The sequence below is a fragment of the Callithrix jacchus genome, chromosome 20 (assembly GCF_049354715.1).
Source record: "Callithrix jacchus isolate 240 chromosome 20, calJac240_pri, whole genome shotgun sequence".
NCBI classification, from domain to species: Eukaryota; Metazoa; Chordata; class Mammalia; order Primates; family Cebidae; genus Callithrix; species Callithrix jacchus.
The window spans coordinates 45,012,415-45,032,951 of NC_133521.1; the positions used below are offsets into that span (position 1 = coordinate 45,012,415).

Here is a 20,537-nt window from a genome sequence, read left to right on the forward strand (position 1 = left end):
CATTTCCAGAGCCACTGGGCAAGATTCTGGTGCTGGAAATCTAGACCACCCATCCTGTTTCCACTCCCTTCCTGCCCCTGCAAAATGGGACCTCATTTTACAAGTTTATAAAATCAGACTGGGGTGAAATGAGTCAGGAAAAGTTACCAATCTTTTTCTTGAGGAGTTTTCTCGGGAAGTCAGGCTTTGGACACGGTAATCGGGCTGCTCTAACGTGTGTCCTGGCACTGGGTGAGGGCAGGTGAGGGCTGGCGAGTGCCCCGTGCCTCTGGAGATGCAGCCAGCTCTATGAAGGGAGGCACAGACCCACCCGAGCTCGCATGGCAGAGCCGTCAGCCCACCTCACCCACAGACCTGCTGAGTCAGCGGTGTTTATTTCTAAAAACTGCAGGTGACAGTGATGCACAGACAGGTCTGTGAATCACAGATCTAGTGCAACCCTTAGAAGCGACTGGAAGTCTGTAGAGATCAAGTGAGTTTTGTAAGGTAGCACAGTGAGTTGTCAGAGTCGGGACTCACTTTCCCAGTCCCCAGTTTTCAAAACAAACAGCAAGAAGAAACCTATTATAAATACATCAGACATCCACTGGGGTTTGACTGAAGGAGATAAAAAATCATGGAGCTCAAACAGGAGGGAACAGAAGATGCCACAGAGCCGAGGGACAATAGCCCCCACACCCACAGCCATACCGGCAGGGAGGGGTGCAGAGGGTCCAGACTGACATGCGCCACAGCCCGAGGGTCCCACTGTAAGCCAGGGGGCAGCACTGCATCCCTCACACTGGCCGCGCTGGGCTCGAAGCAAGACCTGACAGCAAGGGAAGCCCTGTGGACACCTGCCAAGCGCTTCTACACCCAGAGGCGGTCTGCAATCACAATGCCAGTTTCAGGCCCAACTGCAGCCCTTCCAGGGACCTCACAGCCTATCAGCAAGATTTCCACGCGCTTTCAAAGAGCATTCGAAAAATCATTTGCTTTACAAAGAAATAAGTTTACTCTTCATAAAAGCCAAGCCTTTGTGTGCCTTGGTCCCACGGGAGGCTGGCTGGCGCGGCCATGGCGCGCGCTTACCTGGCCGGTTGAAGTCCATGGACGGCTGTTTGCAGTCCTGAGCACGGTGCCCAGTGGCCCCACAGTTGTAACAAGATAGGTTCCCGCTCTTTTTGTGACTGGAACCATTGCTACTGCCCACCAGCCCCTGGGTCTGGTACACCCCCGCCGTCCCCGTCATGAAGTTCTGCATGGGTGGCACTGCAAACGTGGACTGCCCGCTCAGGACGGGGTCTGGGGTCCCACTGCTGCTGTAGGGGGCGTGCACGACAGGGAAGGTGGAGCCGCCGCCATACTGCTGGGCGCTGACGTAGCCACTGCTGCACATGGGACTGAAGGGCAAGAACGGGAAGGTGAACATGGACGGCCCGGAGAACGGGTGCTGGAAGTAGTTGGCGTAGCTTACGGTCAGGCCGCTCGAGCCGCAGCTGCCGCTGCAGCCGCAGGATGTGCAGACGATGCAGCCCGGCGGCGGGGGTGCGGGCTGTGGGGGTGCCGGGGGCTGCTGATGGTGGTGGTGGTGGTGGTGGTTTGGATTCGAGGCAGGAATGTTTCCTGTGGAGCCACCACCGCCACTGCTGCTATAGAAACTGCTTTCAGGGACGGAGGACAGCGCTGGGCTGGAGCTGGGGGCTGGGCAGCTGGGCAACGTGGCCATGTTTGCAAAGGACGTGGAGGGGTGGCTGCTGGGAGAGGCAGTGTTGCTGTTCGCACAGAAGCCACCCTGCAGGGGGCCCACTGGCATACTGCTCATTGCAGAAAAGGCAACTTTGGTGTTGGCTGTGTACAGAGCAGTCCGGGGATTGATTATTGCAGGGGGCACACTCATCTGCACATTATTAGGACAGGAAGTTTGCCCAGAAATGGCAGAATCAGCAGGAACAGATGATGAGAGCAGCAGTTTGATGGGCGGGCGGGCGGCATGGAGGACTGTGCTGGGCGTGCCCGCGGCGGCTGTGCTCGTCTCCACAACCAGGGCCGGCTGCTGTGCCGTCTTCAGCACCCTGTCCAGCGTGGACGCATGCACGACTTTGGCCCGGGGACCGAAGGAGACCGTGGGTGACATGGAACTGCTCTCCGAAAGCCCAGAGAGAACCTGCACAGGCTGGTGGGGTGCGGGCGTGGGCAGCACGTCCATCATGGCACTGGCAAAGCTCTTGTCCACTTTCATGCTGCTTCTTGGTCCAGATCCTTTATTCCTTTCTTCTAGAGACAAAAGTGAGTGCACGGAAGACGAGAGGAGCTTCATATCCGCGCCTCCCCTTTCCGACTTGTGCGCAGAATTCAGCATGCGGATGGGTGCGATGTGTGAGGCTGCGGCCATCATCTGTGGGGGCAGGGGGTGGTGGCCTGACGGGCTGGAGCTGGCCTCATTCTGCACAGGGAGAACCTGGGCCGTGGGTCTGGCGGAACTGGAAGTGAAGTGGTTCAGTAGCATCACCGGCTTCTCCTTGTCGGTGCTCTCCAAGTGAATCTCCACACCTAGAGAGGGAAATAGAGTGGTCAGTGCCATCTCACAGCTGGGGCAGGTTGAGCCAGCGCCATGCACGTTCCCTTACGTCTGTCATTCTCCTCGGCACTGTCGGAGCTCTCTTCCCGGGCCTGTACCCCCATGGGGCTGGAGGAGGAGCTGGAGTACTCCGAGGAGCTGCCTTCCCGGGGCAGCTGGTGATGGGGCTGCTCCACTTCCACCCGAAGCTCTGCAGAAGAGGCACAGAGGAGCGGCCATCAGCTAGCGCCCCCAAAGGCTCAGCCCCACCCCGTGCACCTGCATCACATCATCTGCAGGTGCTCCTTCCGGGGGCAGGCAGGGCTCTGAGTCAGAAAACAAACACGCCGGCCCAGGCCTCACGGTGACGGATACGGCAGGTTCAAATGGCAGCGCTAGTCAACACCCCTTCAGCCAGGCCCCTGCCCGCCCCCACCGCTAACTCCAGAACACTGCCGTGAAGATTGGAACCCCCGGCACCACCAGAAACCATCACAACACTGCACGGCACCCCATCCAGAGGCTGGCCGAGTCACACAGATCTTTCCAGTTAAATCACCACTTAAAATCCAAGCTGGCAGGATTTTTTCTCCTGAGCCACTGCTCCTCCTACGACTTCTATCGTGAAGAAACCCTGGCTCATCTTGTGAGACAGTGGAGCAAGCGCACTAGGTGTTCTACCCTTTCTGAGAGGGGGAAGAGGATGAAAACCAAATTACGTAGACTGCAGGTCCCCCAGAACAGGAAGGTCCACGGAGAGCCATCATCCCTGATGGGCCGTGAAACACGGCCTCTGGGCCCGTCCTGGAAGGAGGGTGCTCCCATCTCAGTCCTGCTCCCCCTCACGCACTCGCTCTCGCCGCGGCAATTTCTGGACCTGACCCTGACCATGTTGCCCAGGCAACTTCAGAGTGGCGGCCGCCCTCTGGCTCCTAAGCCAATTGTCATTCTATTTTCTTACAGCAGACACTGTAGCAGTTAAAATAATGGACAACGAGTATAAAGATTTAAAAATGTAAAAATCAAATGAGTGTGATCTGAAGTATAATGATCATCAAAAAGAACACAAGGTCCTTTGTGCATGCAAGTTAACCTGCCCGCTGACACACCGGTCCTCTCTGTGAATGAGTAACCCGTCTGCCCAACACACCCTCGCTCACCTGCTGCGTGGCTGCCCCGCCCCGACTGCACGGGCCCGACATGGCTGGTGGGGGGCACTCGAGCCACACCACTGCTGGTGACCAGCGACGGAGCCGAGGGATTCAGGCACCGTCTCTCTGACTTCTCCCTGTGAAACCATCAAGCACAGGAACAAGTAAGCCCTGCCTCCATGGGCTGCCTCACACATGGCTTCCCGATGCATCTACTCCACAGGGAGACTCCCCCAAATTATTAAGGTAAGGAAGTAATTCTGATTGCGCACATTCACTATAAAGGTCCTTTCCTGTCAAACCAAAGCCACGTTTGTAGAACTTTAAAAGAATGACTTGGTCAGGTGCAGTGGCTCATGCCTGTAATCCCAGCACTTTGGGAGGCCTAGGCAAGTGCATCACCTGAAGTCGGGACTGGAGACCAGCGTGGCCAACATGACGAAACTTTGTTTCTACTAAAAATACAAAAAATGAGCTGGGTGTGGTGGCAGGCACCTATAACCCCAGCTACTTGGGAGACGGAGGCAGAGACTGCAGGTAGCTGAGACGTGCCACTGCACTCCAGCCTGGGAGACAGAGAGCAAGACTCCGTCTGAATGAATGAATGAATGCATGCATGCATGACTAAGGACTGGATAAGCAAGAGAAAGTGATCCAGTCACTGGTATTTACACTGGAAGCCCCAGCACTCCATTCAGCACATGAGGAACAGAAACAAACCCAGGTTTCAAACTCACTTCTCCAGCTCCAGCTGGGTCTTGAGCTTCTTTTTTGCACCCATGGTGAGGGACTCGAATTTATTCAGATCTTCTTCAGTAAGGCTCAAAAACTTTCACAGAAAAAACAAATGACAAAGTTACCGAGACATCAGTTAGGATTCTGAGGACAAAGAAGCTGGAGCTGGATTTAGGGTAAATTTGTTCTACCTCTGGGAAAAGCGAACAGACCCAACTGAACTAGGCAATTGCAGGCTGGGGAATGCCAGAGCCCTTGCTTGCTAAATGACTTGGTGTCAACGGTTCAACTCCGAGATGCAGTTCTGAGCAAGAGCGTCCCCCGCCCCTCCACGGCACCTTCCGCAGAGGCTGTGTGGATGAGCGCACCACTACTGTCAAAAGGACCCACTGCTCTCTGCTCTGTAAGTCACCAGCAGTTAAACACTGTGGGGCAGGTGATGAAGAAAACGCCTGTGTGAGTCAGTTCCAACCGCCATGGAGATGTGATTTGTGATAGCGCCCCACCCTCCCCAGGACAGCCCCACCAGAACACAGTTCCTTCAGAACTCACCACCCTCCCCAGGACAGCCCCATCAGAACAGAATTCCTTCAGAACTCACCACCCTCCCCAGGACAGCCCCATCAGAACAGAATTCCTTCAGAACTCACCACCCTCCCCAGGACAGCCCCATCAGAACACAGTTCCTTCAGAACTCACCACCCTCCCCAGGACAGCCCCATCAGAACACGGTTCCTTCAGAACTCACCACCCTCCCCAGGACAGCCCCATCAGAACACGGTTCCTTCAGAACTCACCACCCTCCCCAGGACAGCCCCATCAGAACACGGTTCCTTCAGAACTCACCACCCTCCCCAGGACAGCCCCATCAGAACACGGTTCCTTCAGAACTCACCACCCTCCCCAGGACAGCCCCATCAGAACACGGTTCCTTCAGAACTCACCACCCTCCCCAGGACAGCCCCACCAGAACACAGTTCCTTCAGAACTCACCACGGTCTTTTTTGTTTTTGAGATGAAGTCTTGCTCTTGTTGCACAGGCTGGAGCGCAGTGGCAGGATCTCTGCTCACTGCAACCTCCGCTTCCCAGGCTCGAGTGATTCTCCTGCCTCAGCCTCCCAAGTAGCTGGGACTACAGGTACCTACTACCATGCCTGGCTAGTTTTTAATTTTTAGTAGAGATGGGGTTTCACCATGTTAGCCAGGCTGGTCTAGAACTACTGACCTCAAGTGATCCACCCGCCTCGGCTTCCCAAAGTGCTGGGATGACAGGCCTGAGCCACCGTGCCCAGCTGGAATGGTCTTCTTATAATGGCTCTTTGCTTACAAAATCACCATCACTTCAAAGATGACAGCAACTCTGTCAGGTAGCAAGTGATCCAGAAAAGCAGAGGCCATCCACACTGAATGGTGTGTGGCTACTGCACTGTGTCGGCTGGTGCTACGCACACACAGCAGCCTCTAGTTTTCACGGTATTTCCTAACAGAATTTGTGATTTAGGCCATCTCAGTGAAAATATAAGAATAAAACATTTAAAACTTTTTAAATTCACAAATCCTAAACAGAGAGTGTTACAAAGAGACACGATTTTGACTTAACTATGTGGTAAAAACTTTATTTCTAGATTCAATTATAGATTTTTCCAGAAATTAAATTTTTACATAGATAAAAGGCACCAAGCTGGTTTGCCCAGCAGAGGGAGCCCAGAGCTCAAATACATTGTACAGGTTTCATCTACTTTTATCAGTGACATCAAGACTTAAGAAATTTCAGAGTTTTTTGGGGCCGGGCATGGTGGCTCACGCCTGTAATCCCAGCACTTTGGGAGGCAAAGGGGGGTGGATCACGAGGTCAAGAGATCAAGACCTTCCTGGTCAACATGGTGAAACCCCATCTCTACTAAAAATACAAAAAATTAGCCGGGCACGGTGGCATGTGCCTGTAATCCCAGCTACTCAGGAGGCTGAGGCAGGAGAATTGCCTGAACCCAGGAGGTGGAGGTTGCGGTGAGCCGAGATCGCGCCATTGCACTCCAGCGGGGGTAGCAAGAGCGAAACTCCGTCTCAAAAAAAAAAAAAGAAATTTCAGAGTTTTTTTAACAATAAAAAAGTGTTCCCCATAAAAATCCTCTAGGTATGACTTCTTGGAAAATGTAAAATCCCCCATTCCTCAAGATCTGACCCGCCTCAGTCGTCTGCACCAACTACGTGGAGAGATGTCTAAACAGGGTGAGGCACCAGAGCCCACTGTCTCTGTGCACAGTAGGGCTCTGGGAACACATTGTCCCTCCCATCACGCAGTGCCTAGTTTGTAAAGATCTGGAGGCACCAAGGAAAGCTGTTTGTTTATAACGTACCCTGTTTCTGTCTGGCTTCAGCTGCAGGTGGCCTCTGCAAAGCCCACTGTCCCCTGTAAGAACAGGCGGTATGCCTCGGCCTCCCTACTTCTTCCACCTTGGGTTTATTTTGGAAACTCAACTCAATTTCCCCAGGGACGTCTTGAGAGAACGTCCAGCAATTCTGTCTGGCCAGCTAGGCCACCCACATACCTTCTCCATGGTGAGCTGCTTAAAGACGGGGTAATACTTGTGCAAACGCAGTTTCCTAAGCCAGTCTAGAATCCCGTTCTGCTCCTGGGTCTGAGGGGTCTGCAGACTGGAAGGCATGAGGATGGCGGGCGACGTGTCCATCTGGGTCCGGTAGGCCAGGGCCGAGCCCGCACCGCCCGTGTGTGAGCAGTGGGGCAAGGGGGCAGCTGAGCTGGCCGGGTGCTGCCCGTGGTGCTGGGCTCCGCTCTGCGAGGATGGAATGCCAGCCACTCCACATACAGGCCTGTGGGACAGGAGCAGAAGGAGCACAGAGAAACTGCAGCTTCTGCAACCAAAGATGCCACCACAGACCTCACTTCTAGGCCTTCCTGTGCCAGCCTCCACCTTCCGGCCTGCCCTAGTATCACGGGCCACATGAACTGCAAACACGGGTGTGCTATTGCTGCCCTCCCTCCCCAAGCAACCTCTGCAGCTAAGATTTCTGTAGTGCACGCCTGTGCACACACATGCATACAGGTGGCTGTGCAGATACTCTCACATGCTTCTGCCGTGCTTAGGAGTATGTATCTACTTGTGTGTACACACGTGTATTATGTACGTATCTGTCACAACCAGATTTCTGATTTATATGCTAAGTTTCTGTTACGTGTATTTTTTAAAAACATGCTCCTGTGATAAATATTTCTGTTACCTCTAAGTCAAAGGACGACACTGATAAATCATAAATTAAAACAGACTACTACATGCTGAATATTCGAATACACTTCTTTAGGAAAGTAAAGTGTATGAGCGGCGCTCCACCCTGGCCTTGCTCCTGAACTGCAAAGTCACCCACTGACTGACTGCTCACCCGGCCCGACACTAGGAAGACACCAATCCGCTCCTTGAGGCCTCACGCCCAGACTGATCTCCATGCAGCTCCCCGTAGGGCTGTGTGTGCCTGATCTGTGGCAGCCCACTTCGCTGAAGCAAAGAAGGGGAGCCTCTGTGTTGCCGGCGCACAACTGCAGCTACACAGGGCCCATGCTGCGAGAGGATGCTCAGCAGCAGCACGACCCTGTGCTTCCGTTAGCAGGCTTCTCACAGCCAGATTCTCAAAAATTCTAGTTTCCTAGGTCTGGGATGGGGCCTGGGATACTGCACTGGGGAGGAGTCCCTGGGAATTCTGATTCCAGTGGCTCAGAGAACTTTTTTTGGAAATCATAAATTCAATCATCTCTCCCCAATTCTTCTCAATATCATCCAGGACTCAACTTGAGAAAGACTTCATTCTAGAAACAACTTTCCACAGGACTCAAAGTAAACGTACAATGCTTAACTGAAACGTGCTGGTCACCCAGAAGACTTCTTACCTTCCAGACACGCCCATGACTGTACCTACTTTAGAAAGGGAGGGGTTGCCAGGACCTATGAATTTAAAAATAAATACCATAAAAATTTACAGACAATGGAAATACTTTTATTTATGTAATTTATTTGTTATTCTTCTTATTTTTCAGACAGAGTTTTGCTCTTGTTGCCCAGGCTGGAATACAGTGGTGCAATCTCAGCTCACCAAAACCTCTGCCTCCTGGGCTCAAGCGATTCTCCTACCTCAGCCTCCTGAGTAGCTGGGACTACAGGCTAATTTTGTATTTTTAGTAGAGATGGGGTTTCTCCATGCTGGTCAGGCTGGTCTCGAACTCCCGACCTCGGGTAATCTGCCCACCTTGGCCTCCCAAAGTGCTGCGATTACAAGTGTGAGTCACCATGCCTGGCCGTTTCACTTTTTTAAATCCTAACCACTAGACTACCAGGGATTTTATATACACACACACACACACACACACACACATCCACACACATATACATATACACACATACTTTTATTTAATCATATTTTACAAACTCACTTGGACTCTGAAGCTGCTGGGGTGGAGAGGAAGTGCTGAGAAACCTCCTGACATGGTCATTTTTCAGCACATGGGAAGGTAATGAGGCCAGGTACCTAAAAAGCAAACAAGTGGTCTTATCAGCACTAAAATGGCATTCCTGCTGACAAACTGGAAGACAAAATTTAATTTTTAATCGAGAAACGTGTATTAGAGGAAAAACCCCGAAGCGCCAGAGCCTCATATTCTTCCTGCTGAAAGTCGACTGAGTTCTTGCCCGACTGCCATGTTTCTGAGAGCCCTTCCCTTCCACACTGTGCTCATGGTCTCATCAAGGCCGATGATAGGAGTCAGGCCCCGTGACGTGCGTGACATCGGTGCCACCCACCATCAGCCAGAAAGGGACTCGGACATCAGTCTCCATGGCCCTGGCTGAGCACGTTTACGGAAACCGCAGGCCGTATTACTGCGCATGCCGCGTGAGCCACGGAACGATCTGAGGTCCAGAGAAAGCGTTTAAGAGACGCCAGTTTCATCTGGGAGAGTCTCAACCTTGGACCACAGGATGGAAACAGCGACCCAGGATTACTTCACGGGACCGCCAAAGCCCATGACATGGTGGGACCATGTGGAATTCCCTTTCTCACGCGCCCAGAACTGCCCTCAGTGAGCTGACGGCTCCCAAATCCTCCAGAACTAACGGAAATCCTATAGGCCAAGTAGAGACTCAGGTCCAGGTGGCCGCGCATCCTCCCGGAGCTCGTTGGTGGACCGTGACATTGACTGTGGGACCGGCCCGTCCCTGCGAGCTGCAGACGTGCCGGGCGGCACCGTCCCGGTAAGGGCCTCACCTCAGGCCTGAGTCCAGATCCATGTGGTTTCGCTCCACGTAAAATGCATCCGGACCAGCTAAGCAAGGAATGAGTTTCTCCAAGTTCTCCTCAGGGTAGAGCTGAGAGAGCTGAAAGAGAGGACAAAGCGTAGGAGGTGTGTCAGATCCATCAACAGAATTCCGCCACTGCAGGAAAACCCAGGCAGGTGCTTCATGGTGCTGCCCGCTGGTCTGCTATGATTTATGCCACCGTCAGCGCTATTCTGGTGCCTGCATCCATGTAGGGTATAGAAAGCCACAAAAGAACACTGCTCTCACAGCAGCATCAGGAAAAGGTTGACAATCTACGCAATCACAACATTCCCTGAGCTCGTGTGAAAGCTGCTGGGCCACCAGGTGAACTTACTTTCAAACGCGACCTGCCCCCATGAGGAGCCAAGAGGGCACAAGGCCCAGGTGGCCGCCACATTAGCAGGCCTAGAAAGAGACAGACACACGGCCACAGGCCGACACAGCCAAGAGAAGTGCTGGAGCCCCCGGAGGGGCAAGTGGGTCCTTCTCCACAAGTTCTCTTCTGCAGGAGGAGCTGGAGAGAGCCCCATGGGTGGCACCTGGGATTGGGCACCAGGCCTTGTGCCATTCCTGGGACCACTCTCGATCTGAGGCAAAGCCCTTAAGACGTTGGAGGAGGGACAAGAACTGCTGCTGGCCCCAGAGCCCAAGCAAAAGCCCCATTTCTAGGGGTGGGGCAGGGGCAATGCTTCCCTTCCTCTGCCACCAGTCACAAGAAGACCCACTGCTCCTGGAAGAAGGAAAAGCACAAATGCTCTGGTGATGGAGGAAGTCAGCTCCCACTGGGGAGGCAAGATGCTGAGGAAGTGCCACCCCAAAGCCCAGGCGCATGGGCCTGCCTGGGACCAGGCTGAGGAGTGGAGAAGCCCCTCACCCCCACAAACCCAGCACCACGGAGCAAACAAGCAGTAGCAGTCTGCCCCCGAAAAAGGGTTCAGAGGGTCGAGAGTGCCCCACTGTGTACCACAGGCCTGCAGGGACGGCTGAAAGCTGGGAGCAAAGCAGGACGCTGGAGAAGAACCCTCCAGGCTCAGGCAGCAGCTGCCTCCACTGGAGAGGCCCTGCAGGTAATTGGCAGCAAGAGCCCAGCGCCAGTTCCATCCTGCCCAGATGGCCTCCAGAACCCCACTAAGGGCTGGCAGAAGAGGTGTTGACCCCTTCCAGGCATAAAAACCACTCTCCTCTGGCTCTATGACGATCTAAACACGTCTGCCATTCAGTCAACATTTGCAAGACATACCAAAACATAAATAAATAAAGGGGAGGAAAAACTATTGTCAAGAGATAAGGGCATCATTAGAACCAGATTCAGAAATAAGCCAGATATGGGACCTATCTGACGGGCTTTCAACAGCTATGATGGACATACTAAAGAACCCAGAGAAAACGAGAACTTTCAGCAGAGAGATGGAAAACTCTTTTTTCTTGAGATAGAGTCTCGCTCTGTCGCCCAGGCTGGAGTGCAGTGGCACAATCTTGGCTCACTGCAACCTCCGCCTTCCAAGTTCAAGCAATTCTCCTGCCTCACGCCCCGTGCCAAGCTAATTTTTGTATTTTTAGTAGAGACGGAGTTTCACCATGTGGGTCAGGCTGGTTTCAAACTCCTGACCTCATGATCTGCCCTCCTCAGCTTCCTAAAGTGCCGGGATTATAGGTGTGAGCTACCACACCCGGCGAAGAGATGGAAACTTCATAAGACATGTCAAATCGAAAAACCAGGGAGATAAGACACAAAAGAAACCCCTGGCACCAGAGATGAGGACTTGAGTACATGCACGGGCTCCACAACAGCCTGGGCAGAGCTGAGGGAACCAGCTGGCATGGAGACCGACACAGGAAGCACCCAGACACACGCACACAGAGAAATGCACAAGCATGAGAGAGTGGTGGGGTGTCAGCACCCAGAGTCTGAGGTGTGTGCAGCTGGAGTCCCAGGAGAGGGGAGGATGGGGCAGAAGAAATACTTGGGGATAAAATGGTGCCAGGCATGGTGGCTCATGCCTGTAATCCCAGCACTTTAGGAGGCTGAGGCAGGAGAATCACTTGAACCTGGGAGGCGGAGGTTGCAGTGAGCCAAGATCATGTCACTACACTCCAGCCTGGCAACAGAGTGAGTGTCTGCCTCAAAAAGAAACAAGACAACAAAAACACCAAGACAAAAGTCCAATGAGAGGTCGAAGTCCCAGCCAGCACTAGTGGATCCAGGGAGGATGTGCTTAACAAAGTGGGACACCACACACAGAGGTGAGGAAAGTGAGTGTTTCAAACACTGCAGAGGGAAAAGCAGATTCTCAGGGGTGTCTGTTACCCTTGAAGGCATGGCCTGCAGTGTTCTTCAACGCCTGAGAAGCCAAAAAGGTAAGTGTGATCAGAGATTGTCCTCACTCCACGTTCTCCTGCAGGACGGGGCTCTTGGCTTCATAATGAAAATGTAAGACTCTCTTTGGAGACATTTCTATGTGCTATCCCATTCACAGAGGGGACTGTTTGAGATGCCTCATTTTGCTGAGACAGTGGTTCACGCTACAGCACAGGCCAGTGGGCCCTAAACATCTGAACCAGGTATTGTAAAGATAAGGGTGGTGTATGCCTATGGTCTTCGCCACTGGGGAGGCTGAGATGGGAGGATCACCTGAACCCAGGAGGTCAAGGCTGCAGTGAGCTCCGATGGCAGAAAAGAAAAGAGGCAGGAGAGGGGAGGGGAGGGGAGGGGAGGCTCCCCTGAGTCTCAACAGCTGAAGGAGGGGACCCACTGTGTCAGGATCCTGTGCTCGCGGCTGCATTCATGTTAGCAGAGGGCCGGGGACCCCACTGTGGGTGGGCAGGAGACCTGGCCCTGCGCTCGCTCACTGGCTGACGGGAGTGACCAGGGAAATTACTCTGTGGTATCATCAGCCACTGGGGAACTTGATTCTTTCCGGTTTTTTTTTTTTTTTTTTTTTCTTGAGACGGAGTTTCGCTCTTGTTACCCAGGCTGGAGTGCAATGGCGCGATCTCAGCTCACCACAACCTCCGCCTCTTGGGTTCAGGCAATTCTCCTGCCTCAGCCTCCTGAGCAGCTGGGACTGCAGGCACGCGTCACCATGCCCAGCTAATTTTTTTATTTTTAGTAGAGATGGGGTTTCACCATGTTGACCAGGATGGTCTCGATCTCCTGACCTTGTGATCCACCCACCTCAGCCTCCCAAAGTGCTGGGATTACAGGCGTGAGCTTCTTTCCATTTTTATAAGAGCCCTTGATCACCTTACCTTTGAAATAAATTCAGTCACTTCAGAGGAAGATTTGGTTACTGATGTTACTGAAGAATCAGACCATAAGACCTTCAAAACAAAGAAACAAACAAACCTTAGAAACAGACGCACACACTTGGTTTTCAGCACACGAGCCCTGGTGCGACTGGGGCACAGGTTCAGTCGGCAGCTGAGCCCAGTGGGCTGTGCAGCTGCTGTGGGAAGCACCTACGCATCCCTCAACTCGTTACAGAAACAAGTCACAGCTCCCGTCCTCTCGAGTTTAACTTGTTTTGTGCAGTTATTCAGATTATCACCAAACTACTCCAGTGTGGGGTCTACAGCTGCCAACTGTAAGTTCTAGAAAATCCCTGACAATTTTAATTGCTTGTGTGTGCCCTGTGCACTTTCCTCAGGGAACCTTCTATTCTTAGGTGGGCCTGTGTGCCTCAGAGGCAGGACCAACATATTCCCAGAGAGCAGCTCTTCAACCCGCAGTGAGGGCCCGTGGTGCGCCAGGTGCTGTGGGCACACAGTGAGCCCAGGCCCTGCTGTCAGGATACCGCAGAGCTGTGGGGGCAGCATGAGTCCATCAACAGCCACAGGACAGGGCAGTGAATGCCAGAGCCGCAGAAGAGGGATCCAGGGAAGGGCATGGAAAGGGTTTTCTGGAGGAGGTTCTGCAATGCCCGGTATGCCCAGCCCCAGCACGGGCATCTGCATTTCCTTCCCTGCACGCAGCAGCGGGCGGTGCCGCTGCATGGCTTTACGGAGGTCCATCTCCCCAGATGCACACTAGGCTCCAGGGGCAAAGGGACGGTGTCTTTTTGCTCAGCTTCCCCCAGCTATCACAATGGTCGTGACATGAGGTGCTAACTAAACCCGACTGGGGGCAGGAGAGCGAGCTTTCGCACATCACAGCTGGAGCGAGTTCCTGCAAGGACAGGCGCTTGGGGTGACTTCTGAAAGGCAAAGAAGTTAGCTACAGGAATGAGATGGACAGGGGGCGGCCTGAGATGACAAGGAGGAGGCCAGGTCAGGAAGGGACGAGCACCAAACGCAACCTGCACTCAAGTCCTCGGGAAGCCAGGGGATTTCAAGTTGGCAAATAAAATGACCAAATACATTGTGCGTAAGAAAAAGTGGTATTAACACTGATTTAGAGCAAAGAGAGCTCAGCTGCACCCAAAGCACCTCTGCTCCCCCACCCACACACATGCACCTATAGAGTCTAGCCCCCAGCGTCCGCCCTCCTGTCTGCTGAAACTCAGGCCAGTCTCTGTCTTCAGTCGTCACACTACGCAGCAGCCACTCCTGGGTCTGTTTCATCATGCTCTCATAATACACAGGCCAGTCAAGGGAAGGGGCCACCTCTTCACTTGGAGCCTAGAGCCTACCAGGATTCGTCAAGGAAGCTCCGGTGTCCTTGGAACTAATAGCTGCAAGAAGCTCACCTTGCCACCCAGAATCTACTACGTCTAAAGTGAGAATGCTTGAGGCTGGGTGCGGTGGCTCATGCCCATAATCCCAACACTTTGGGAGGCCAATGTAGGTGGATTCACCTGAGGTCAGGAGTTCAAGACCAGCCTGACTAACATGGAGAAACCCTGTGTCTACTAAAAATACAAAATTAGCTGGGAGGCTGAGGCAGGAGAATCACTTGAAACTGGTAGGCAAAGGTTGCGGTGAGCTGAGATTGCGCCATTGCACTCCAGCCTGGGGGATTAAGAGTGAAACTCCAGCTCAAAAAAAAAAAAAAGTTGAGCTAGGTTTGTGCCTGAAATATTAAAATCTGCTAAAAGCTTTGGGAGAGGCTCCTAAGCTGCTTCCCAACCCACAACTCCAAGAGCACCACAGACCACAGGTGCAAACTCCTGCCATGAAGATGCCTGACCCCCGCGCTGACAGGGTGTACCTTTGGAGGTACAGCGTGTCACAGAGAACTTCTCCTCTGCACAGCTCTCACACCTGCTTCTAGGCTGAATCTTTCCTACCGCGCTCTAACACAAGAAAGATGTGAAATCCAATGGCCCAACAGTAAAACGTGGCGTGGACTGATCAACTTCTGTGGGAGCAGACAACCCGCTTTTCCAGCCGTGACCCACTTTCTGCATGAGTCTTCCACTTCGTTCGGGTACACTCTTCTCTGACTTGCAGGCGCAGCTCACATTTCTCCCTAAGACTGTCAGAAAGTGAGCACTGGAAACAGACCACACGGGCAGGTGGAGACCAGCCCGTCTCCCTCTGCAGGTGATGCTGGCTGACTTCTAAGCTGCCGGAGCTGCAATACAGACCTGGCTGAGCCCTCTACTTCACCTGCCCACTTGCCCCACAGCATCAGGAGGGTCATGGGAGGGGGAGCAATGTCCTCTTGTCATGCCTGCCTGACCCATGCTATGAAGACACGTATCCAACCAAACCCACAAGTATCCACAGCCTGCTACCCCATTACTTTACATTTCACCAAGAAAAAGTGCTGCCAATAAGATTCTGGCACAGCATTTTCTACCATGTCTTCGAAGAGCTACTTAGCCTTATCTGGACAAATTGTCAGGCATCTTAATCATGCCCCAAAGCCCAATGTGCACAGAGCCCATGCATGCTCAGGATGGCTTCACATGCAGAATCTGGCTCCTCCGACTCACTGTGGACCGGCTCTGAACATCCCAATTTCTCCATACAGCCTCCCTCCAGAGTTCCTGGAGTTATACAGCCCCGCTGTGCACAAGAAAAAGGCCCAACCAGGCATCCCTGGGGGCGGGCCCAGCCACACCCCTGAGGGGACAGGCAGTCCAGGAACCCCAGACCTGAGCCAAGGCCCAGCAGAGACAGGCAAAGCCAGCAAGGAGAAGACAGCAGCCAAGGGAAAGCACAGACTGATTTTAAGAAAACCAAAAAACTTTCAACAATACTGTTACTGAGCTAAGAGAAGAAAGCATATCCAAGAACAGGATGTTAAGAAAAAAGAACGGGTCGGGTGTGGTGGCTCACACCTGTAATCCCAGCACTTTGGGAGGCTGAGGTGGGCAGATCACCTGAGGTCGGGAGTTCCAGACCAGCCTGGCCAATAAAGAGCAAGCCCGTCTCTACTACAAATTAAAAAAAAGAATTAGTGAGGCGTGGTGGCACACCTGTAATCCCAGCTACTGTGGAGGCTGAGGCAGGAGAATCATGTGAACCTGGGAGGCAGAGGTTACAGTGATCATGCCATTGTGCTCCAGCCTGGGCAACAACAGTGAAACGCTGTCTTAAAAAAGCAAAAAGAGGCCGGGTGCGGTGGCTCACGCCTGTAATCCAAGCACTGTGGAGGCCAAGGCGGGCGGATCACCTGAGGTCGGGAGTTCAAGACCAGCCTGACCAACATGGTGAAACCCCGTCTTAAAAAAAAAGAGAAAAAAGAAAAAACAAAGGAAAAAGAACTGTCAGAGCAGAAGAGTTCTCCTAAATGAAAACTAGTCCAGTAGCAATGAAACACTCAACTAAAGACAGGAAGACGAGGCCGCCTTCTCCAGAGCAGAGCAAACACCCAGCAGGTTGTGGGCTCTCAGGCGCACCAGAGGGGTTCCAGCCAGTGGAGAAAGGTATGGGGGAAGGAAGAGTTTTCTAAGCCCTTGTCAAAAAACAAACAAACAAACACAAAACAGCTCGAGGAGAAACACAGTGTTGGACACTGGGTGAGACATGAAGACACTCAGAATGTACCACTCGGCTCCGCCAGAGCTCGCTTTCTGCAGCCACACTCATCACCACAGGATCCCCAACCTTGGAGGGCAGGGTCTACCCTGTGCCTGCTGCTCTGGCAATGCCTGTGGCATCTCGGGCCTTCTACTGTACACATGTACACGTGACAGAAACAAAGACTCAGGGAAACCTCACTCGGCAGGACTCCCTCTTTGCTAATAGTGGCAGCAAACTCAAAACAGTTAGCGTTTACAGAATGAAAAACAATTTTCTGCTTCTCTTTTTTTTTTTTTTGAGACAGAGTCTTGCTCTGTCGCTCAGGCTGGAGCACAGTGGCGCAATTTCGGCTCACTGCAACCTCCACCTATCAGGTTCAAGCAATCCTCGTGCCTCAGCCACCCAACTGAAACATAAACTTTGAAAGAAAAGACACAACACTAAAATAATGTCTGGGTAGCTTTAAAAATGGTTTAGGAAGAGGTGTTTATTAGTATTGTTTTGTAATTTTTTCTTTTTTGAAACAACGTCTCAGTCTCCTGCCCAAGTTGGAGTGCAGTGACGTGATCTTGACTCACCGCAACCCTGACCTCCCAGGCTCACGTGATCCTCCCATCTCAGCCTCGTCAATAGCTAGGACAATAGGTGAGTGCCACTCTGACCAACTAATTTTTGTATTTTTTTTTTTTTGGAGTGATAGGATCACCATGTTGCCCAGGCTAGCTCAAGCGATCCGCCTGCCTCCACCTCCCAAAGTGCTGGGATTACAGGTATGCGCAACGGTGCCTGGCCCCTGTAATTTTTTTTTTTTTTTTTTTTGGGACGAAGTTTCGCTCTTGTTACCCAGCCTGGAGTGCAATGGCGCGATCTCGGCTCACCGCAGCCTCCGCCTCCTGGGTTCAGGCAATTCTCCTGCCTCAGCCTCCTGAGTAGCTGGGATTACAGGCACGCGCCACCATGCCCAGCTAATTTTTTGTATTTTTAGTAGAGATGGGGTTTCACCATGTTGACCAGGATGGTCTCGATCTCTTGACCTCGTGATCCACCCGCCTCGGCCTCCCAAAGTGCTGGGATTACAGGCTTGAGCCACCGCGCTCGGCTGTAATTGTTTTCTTTTTAAAAGACAGGTCTCGTTGTTGCCCAGGCTGGTTGCAATCTCCTTGCCTCTAGTGATGCTCCCACCTCAGCCCCCAAAATGCTGCTTTTATATAAAGGTTCCACCGTTATATAAAAAGGTTCCACCATTTGCGTCCTATGTATTGACTTGATTTCCTCAGAAACTAGGAACTAACAATTTCGGCAAAATCAAAACTAACTCCACAGGAAAAAGGCTTGTACATCTTGAAGTCATCTTAATCCAGTGACTTATATCGTCCTCTAAAACAGTAGCCTTTCGTTTGTATCCTGGAGCACAACCATATATAAAAATTAAAACAAGAAACAAGACTGAGAAAATCCGTGAGGCAGGGAGAAGTTATTTCTCCCTCAAAGTTTTCAGAAGAAATGTGTCTTTGAATCTCGCCATACCGTTAGCAACGGCCTGTTCTGCCTCACTGAAGTATGGCAGACACTCCTAAGACTGCTCTATGCTCTGGTCACAGTATAATCGATATTTATTTCCACTTAGAAAGGACAACTTATTTAAAGGACAATTTGATTTTCATTAGTCAAGGTTCTATGGACAAAAGGAAAAGCTTGAATCTTCAAGTATTTTTATTAACAAAAGGAGTTAGAATGAATTATAACTGACAATGACCTGCATCTTTTTTTTTTTTTGAGATGGAGTTTCACTCGTTACCCAGGCTGGAGTGCAATGGCGCGATCTCGACTCACCGCAACCTCCGCCTCTTGGGTTCAGGCAATTCTCCTGCCTCAGCCTCCTGAGTAGCCGGGATTACAGGCATGCACCACCATGTCCAGCTAATTTTTTGTATTTTTAGTAGAGACGGGGTTTCACCACATTGACCAGGATGGTCTCGATCTCTTGACCTCGTGATCCACCTGCCTCGGCCTCCCAAAGTTCTGGGATTACAGGCGTGAGCCACCGTGCCCAGCCAACGTGCATATATTTAGGGGCTGCATCTGCTGTGTTGACCCCAGAGCACCTGTGAGCCACGCCCTACCATGACAGGGAGTATCACCCCTGAGGTGTCCTCCAGCCCCTCCTCAGGGACCCACTGACTGCTTCCGTTGCTACAGATGAGTTTGCATTTTCTAGAATTTTATGTAACTAGACTCATAAATGGACTTATTGAGTATATACTCTTTTTTTTTTTTGAAGGAGTCATCTAGTTTCTTTCACACAACATGAGATTCATGCATATGGCTGAGTAACTCAGTCGTCCATTCCAAGACCACTCACCATTACTGCTGAGTGGAATTCCACTGCGTGGACGTAACACCAGGGCTGGCCTATCCACGCTCCTGTGAACGGTATCTTGGCTGTTCACTGTCTTTGAATGTTACAAACAAAGCTGCTATAAACACTCATGCGTGAATCTTTTATGAACATGTGCTTAATTCTCCTGGGTAAACCTAGGCTGTAACTTACAGGTCACATTTTTTTTAAAAACTGCCAAACTGTTTTCCAAAGTGGTGGCACCATTTCACATCCCACCTTCAATACATGAGATTCCAGCTCCTCCACGCCGCACCCTGAGGTGGGTGGGTCAGTGGCTTCCACTTGAGTGTTTTAAGAGGTGTGCAGCGCTCTCTCACTGTGTTTAACTGGCATTTTCCTAGTGTTAAGCAATGGTGAATATCTTTTCATATGCATTTATTTGCCACCCATGGATCTTCCTATCTTCCTCGGCAAATCATGTGTTCAAGTCTTTCATCCATTTTTTAATGGGTTGTTTTCTTTTTCTTTTTCTTCTTTGTGGAGACAGGGTCTCACTGTTGCTCAGGCTGGTCTTGAACTCCTGGCCTCAAGGGATATACTTGTCTCGGCCTCCCAAGGAGCTGCAACTGCAGACATGTGCCACTGCACCTGGCAGAACTCTCAGAACTTAGTGAGAAGCAACCTGTTGGGCATGGTGGCTCACGCCTGTGATCCCAGCAACCTAGGAGGCCAAGATAGGAGGATCCCTTGAGGCAAGAGCTCAAGACCAGCCCGGGTGACAGAAAGAGACCCGCTCTCTCTTTTTTGTTAAATTGAGACAGAGTTTCACTCCTGTCGTCCAGGCTGGAGTGCAGTGGCATGATCTTGACTCACTGCAACCTCCACCTCCTGGCTTTAAGCGATTCTCCCGCCTCAGCCTCCCGAGTAGCTGGGATTATAGGCGCCTGCCACCATACCTGGCTAGTTTTTGTATTTTTAGTAGAGACAGGGTTTGCCATCTTGGGCAGGCTGGTCTCAAACACCTGACCTCAGGTGATCACCCTCCTTGGCCTCTCAAAGTTGTGGGATTACAGGCATGAGTCACCGTGCCCGGCCAGAGACACCCATCTCTTAAAAAAACACTTTGAGAATTTTTTTTTTTGAGATGGAGTCTTGTACAGTCACTCAGGCTGGAGTGCAATGGCGCCATCTCAGCTCAATGTAACCTCCACCTCCCAGGTTCAAGCAATTCTCCTGCCTCAGCATCCCAAGTTACTGGGATTACAGGCACCCACCACCACACCCAGCTAATTTTTTGTATTTTTACTAGAGATGGGGTTTCACGACGTTGGCCAGACTAGTCTTGAAATCCTAACCTTGTGGTCCACCCACCTCAGCTTCCCAAAGTGCTGGGATTACAGGGTTGAGCCACTGCGCCTGCCTAGTTTTGAGAATTCTTTATACATTTTGAACATATAAATCCTTCGACAGCTACAAGACTTGCAAATATTTTCTCCTAATCTGTGCTTTTTCATTCTCTTCACAGTGTCTCTTAAAGA

General features: G+C 51.8%; 1 protein-coding gene across 2 annotated transcripts in view; it reads right to left on the reverse strand.

Annotated features, from left to right (window-relative positions):
• Positions 1-20,537, reverse strand: part of ZCCHC14 (zinc finger CCHC-type containing 14) — an 87,065-nt gene that overhangs the window by 7,088 nt on the left and 59,440 nt on the right. The window contains exons 4-12 of one of the 2 annotated variants that reach the window (XM_035282719.3): positions 12,999-13,070; positions 9,697-9,806; positions 8,867-8,961; positions 8,327-8,381; positions 6,975-7,257; positions 4,428-4,519; positions 3,700-3,827; positions 2,610-2,750; positions 1,072-2,532 (exon numbers count right to left, since the gene is read on the reverse strand). In XM_035282719.3, the coding sequence (XP_035138610.1) occupies positions 1,072-2,532; positions 2,610-2,750; positions 3,700-3,827; positions 4,428-4,519; positions 6,975-7,257; positions 8,327-8,381; positions 8,867-8,961; positions 9,697-9,806; positions 12,999-13,070 (2,437 nt within the window). Of the gene's footprint in view, positions 1-970; positions 2,533-2,609; positions 2,751-3,699; positions 3,828-4,427; positions 4,520-6,974; positions 7,258-8,326; positions 8,382-8,866; positions 8,962-9,696; positions 9,807-12,998; positions 13,071-20,537 lie in introns of those variants that run through there. The other variant, XM_035282718.3, reaches the window with a different exon arrangement.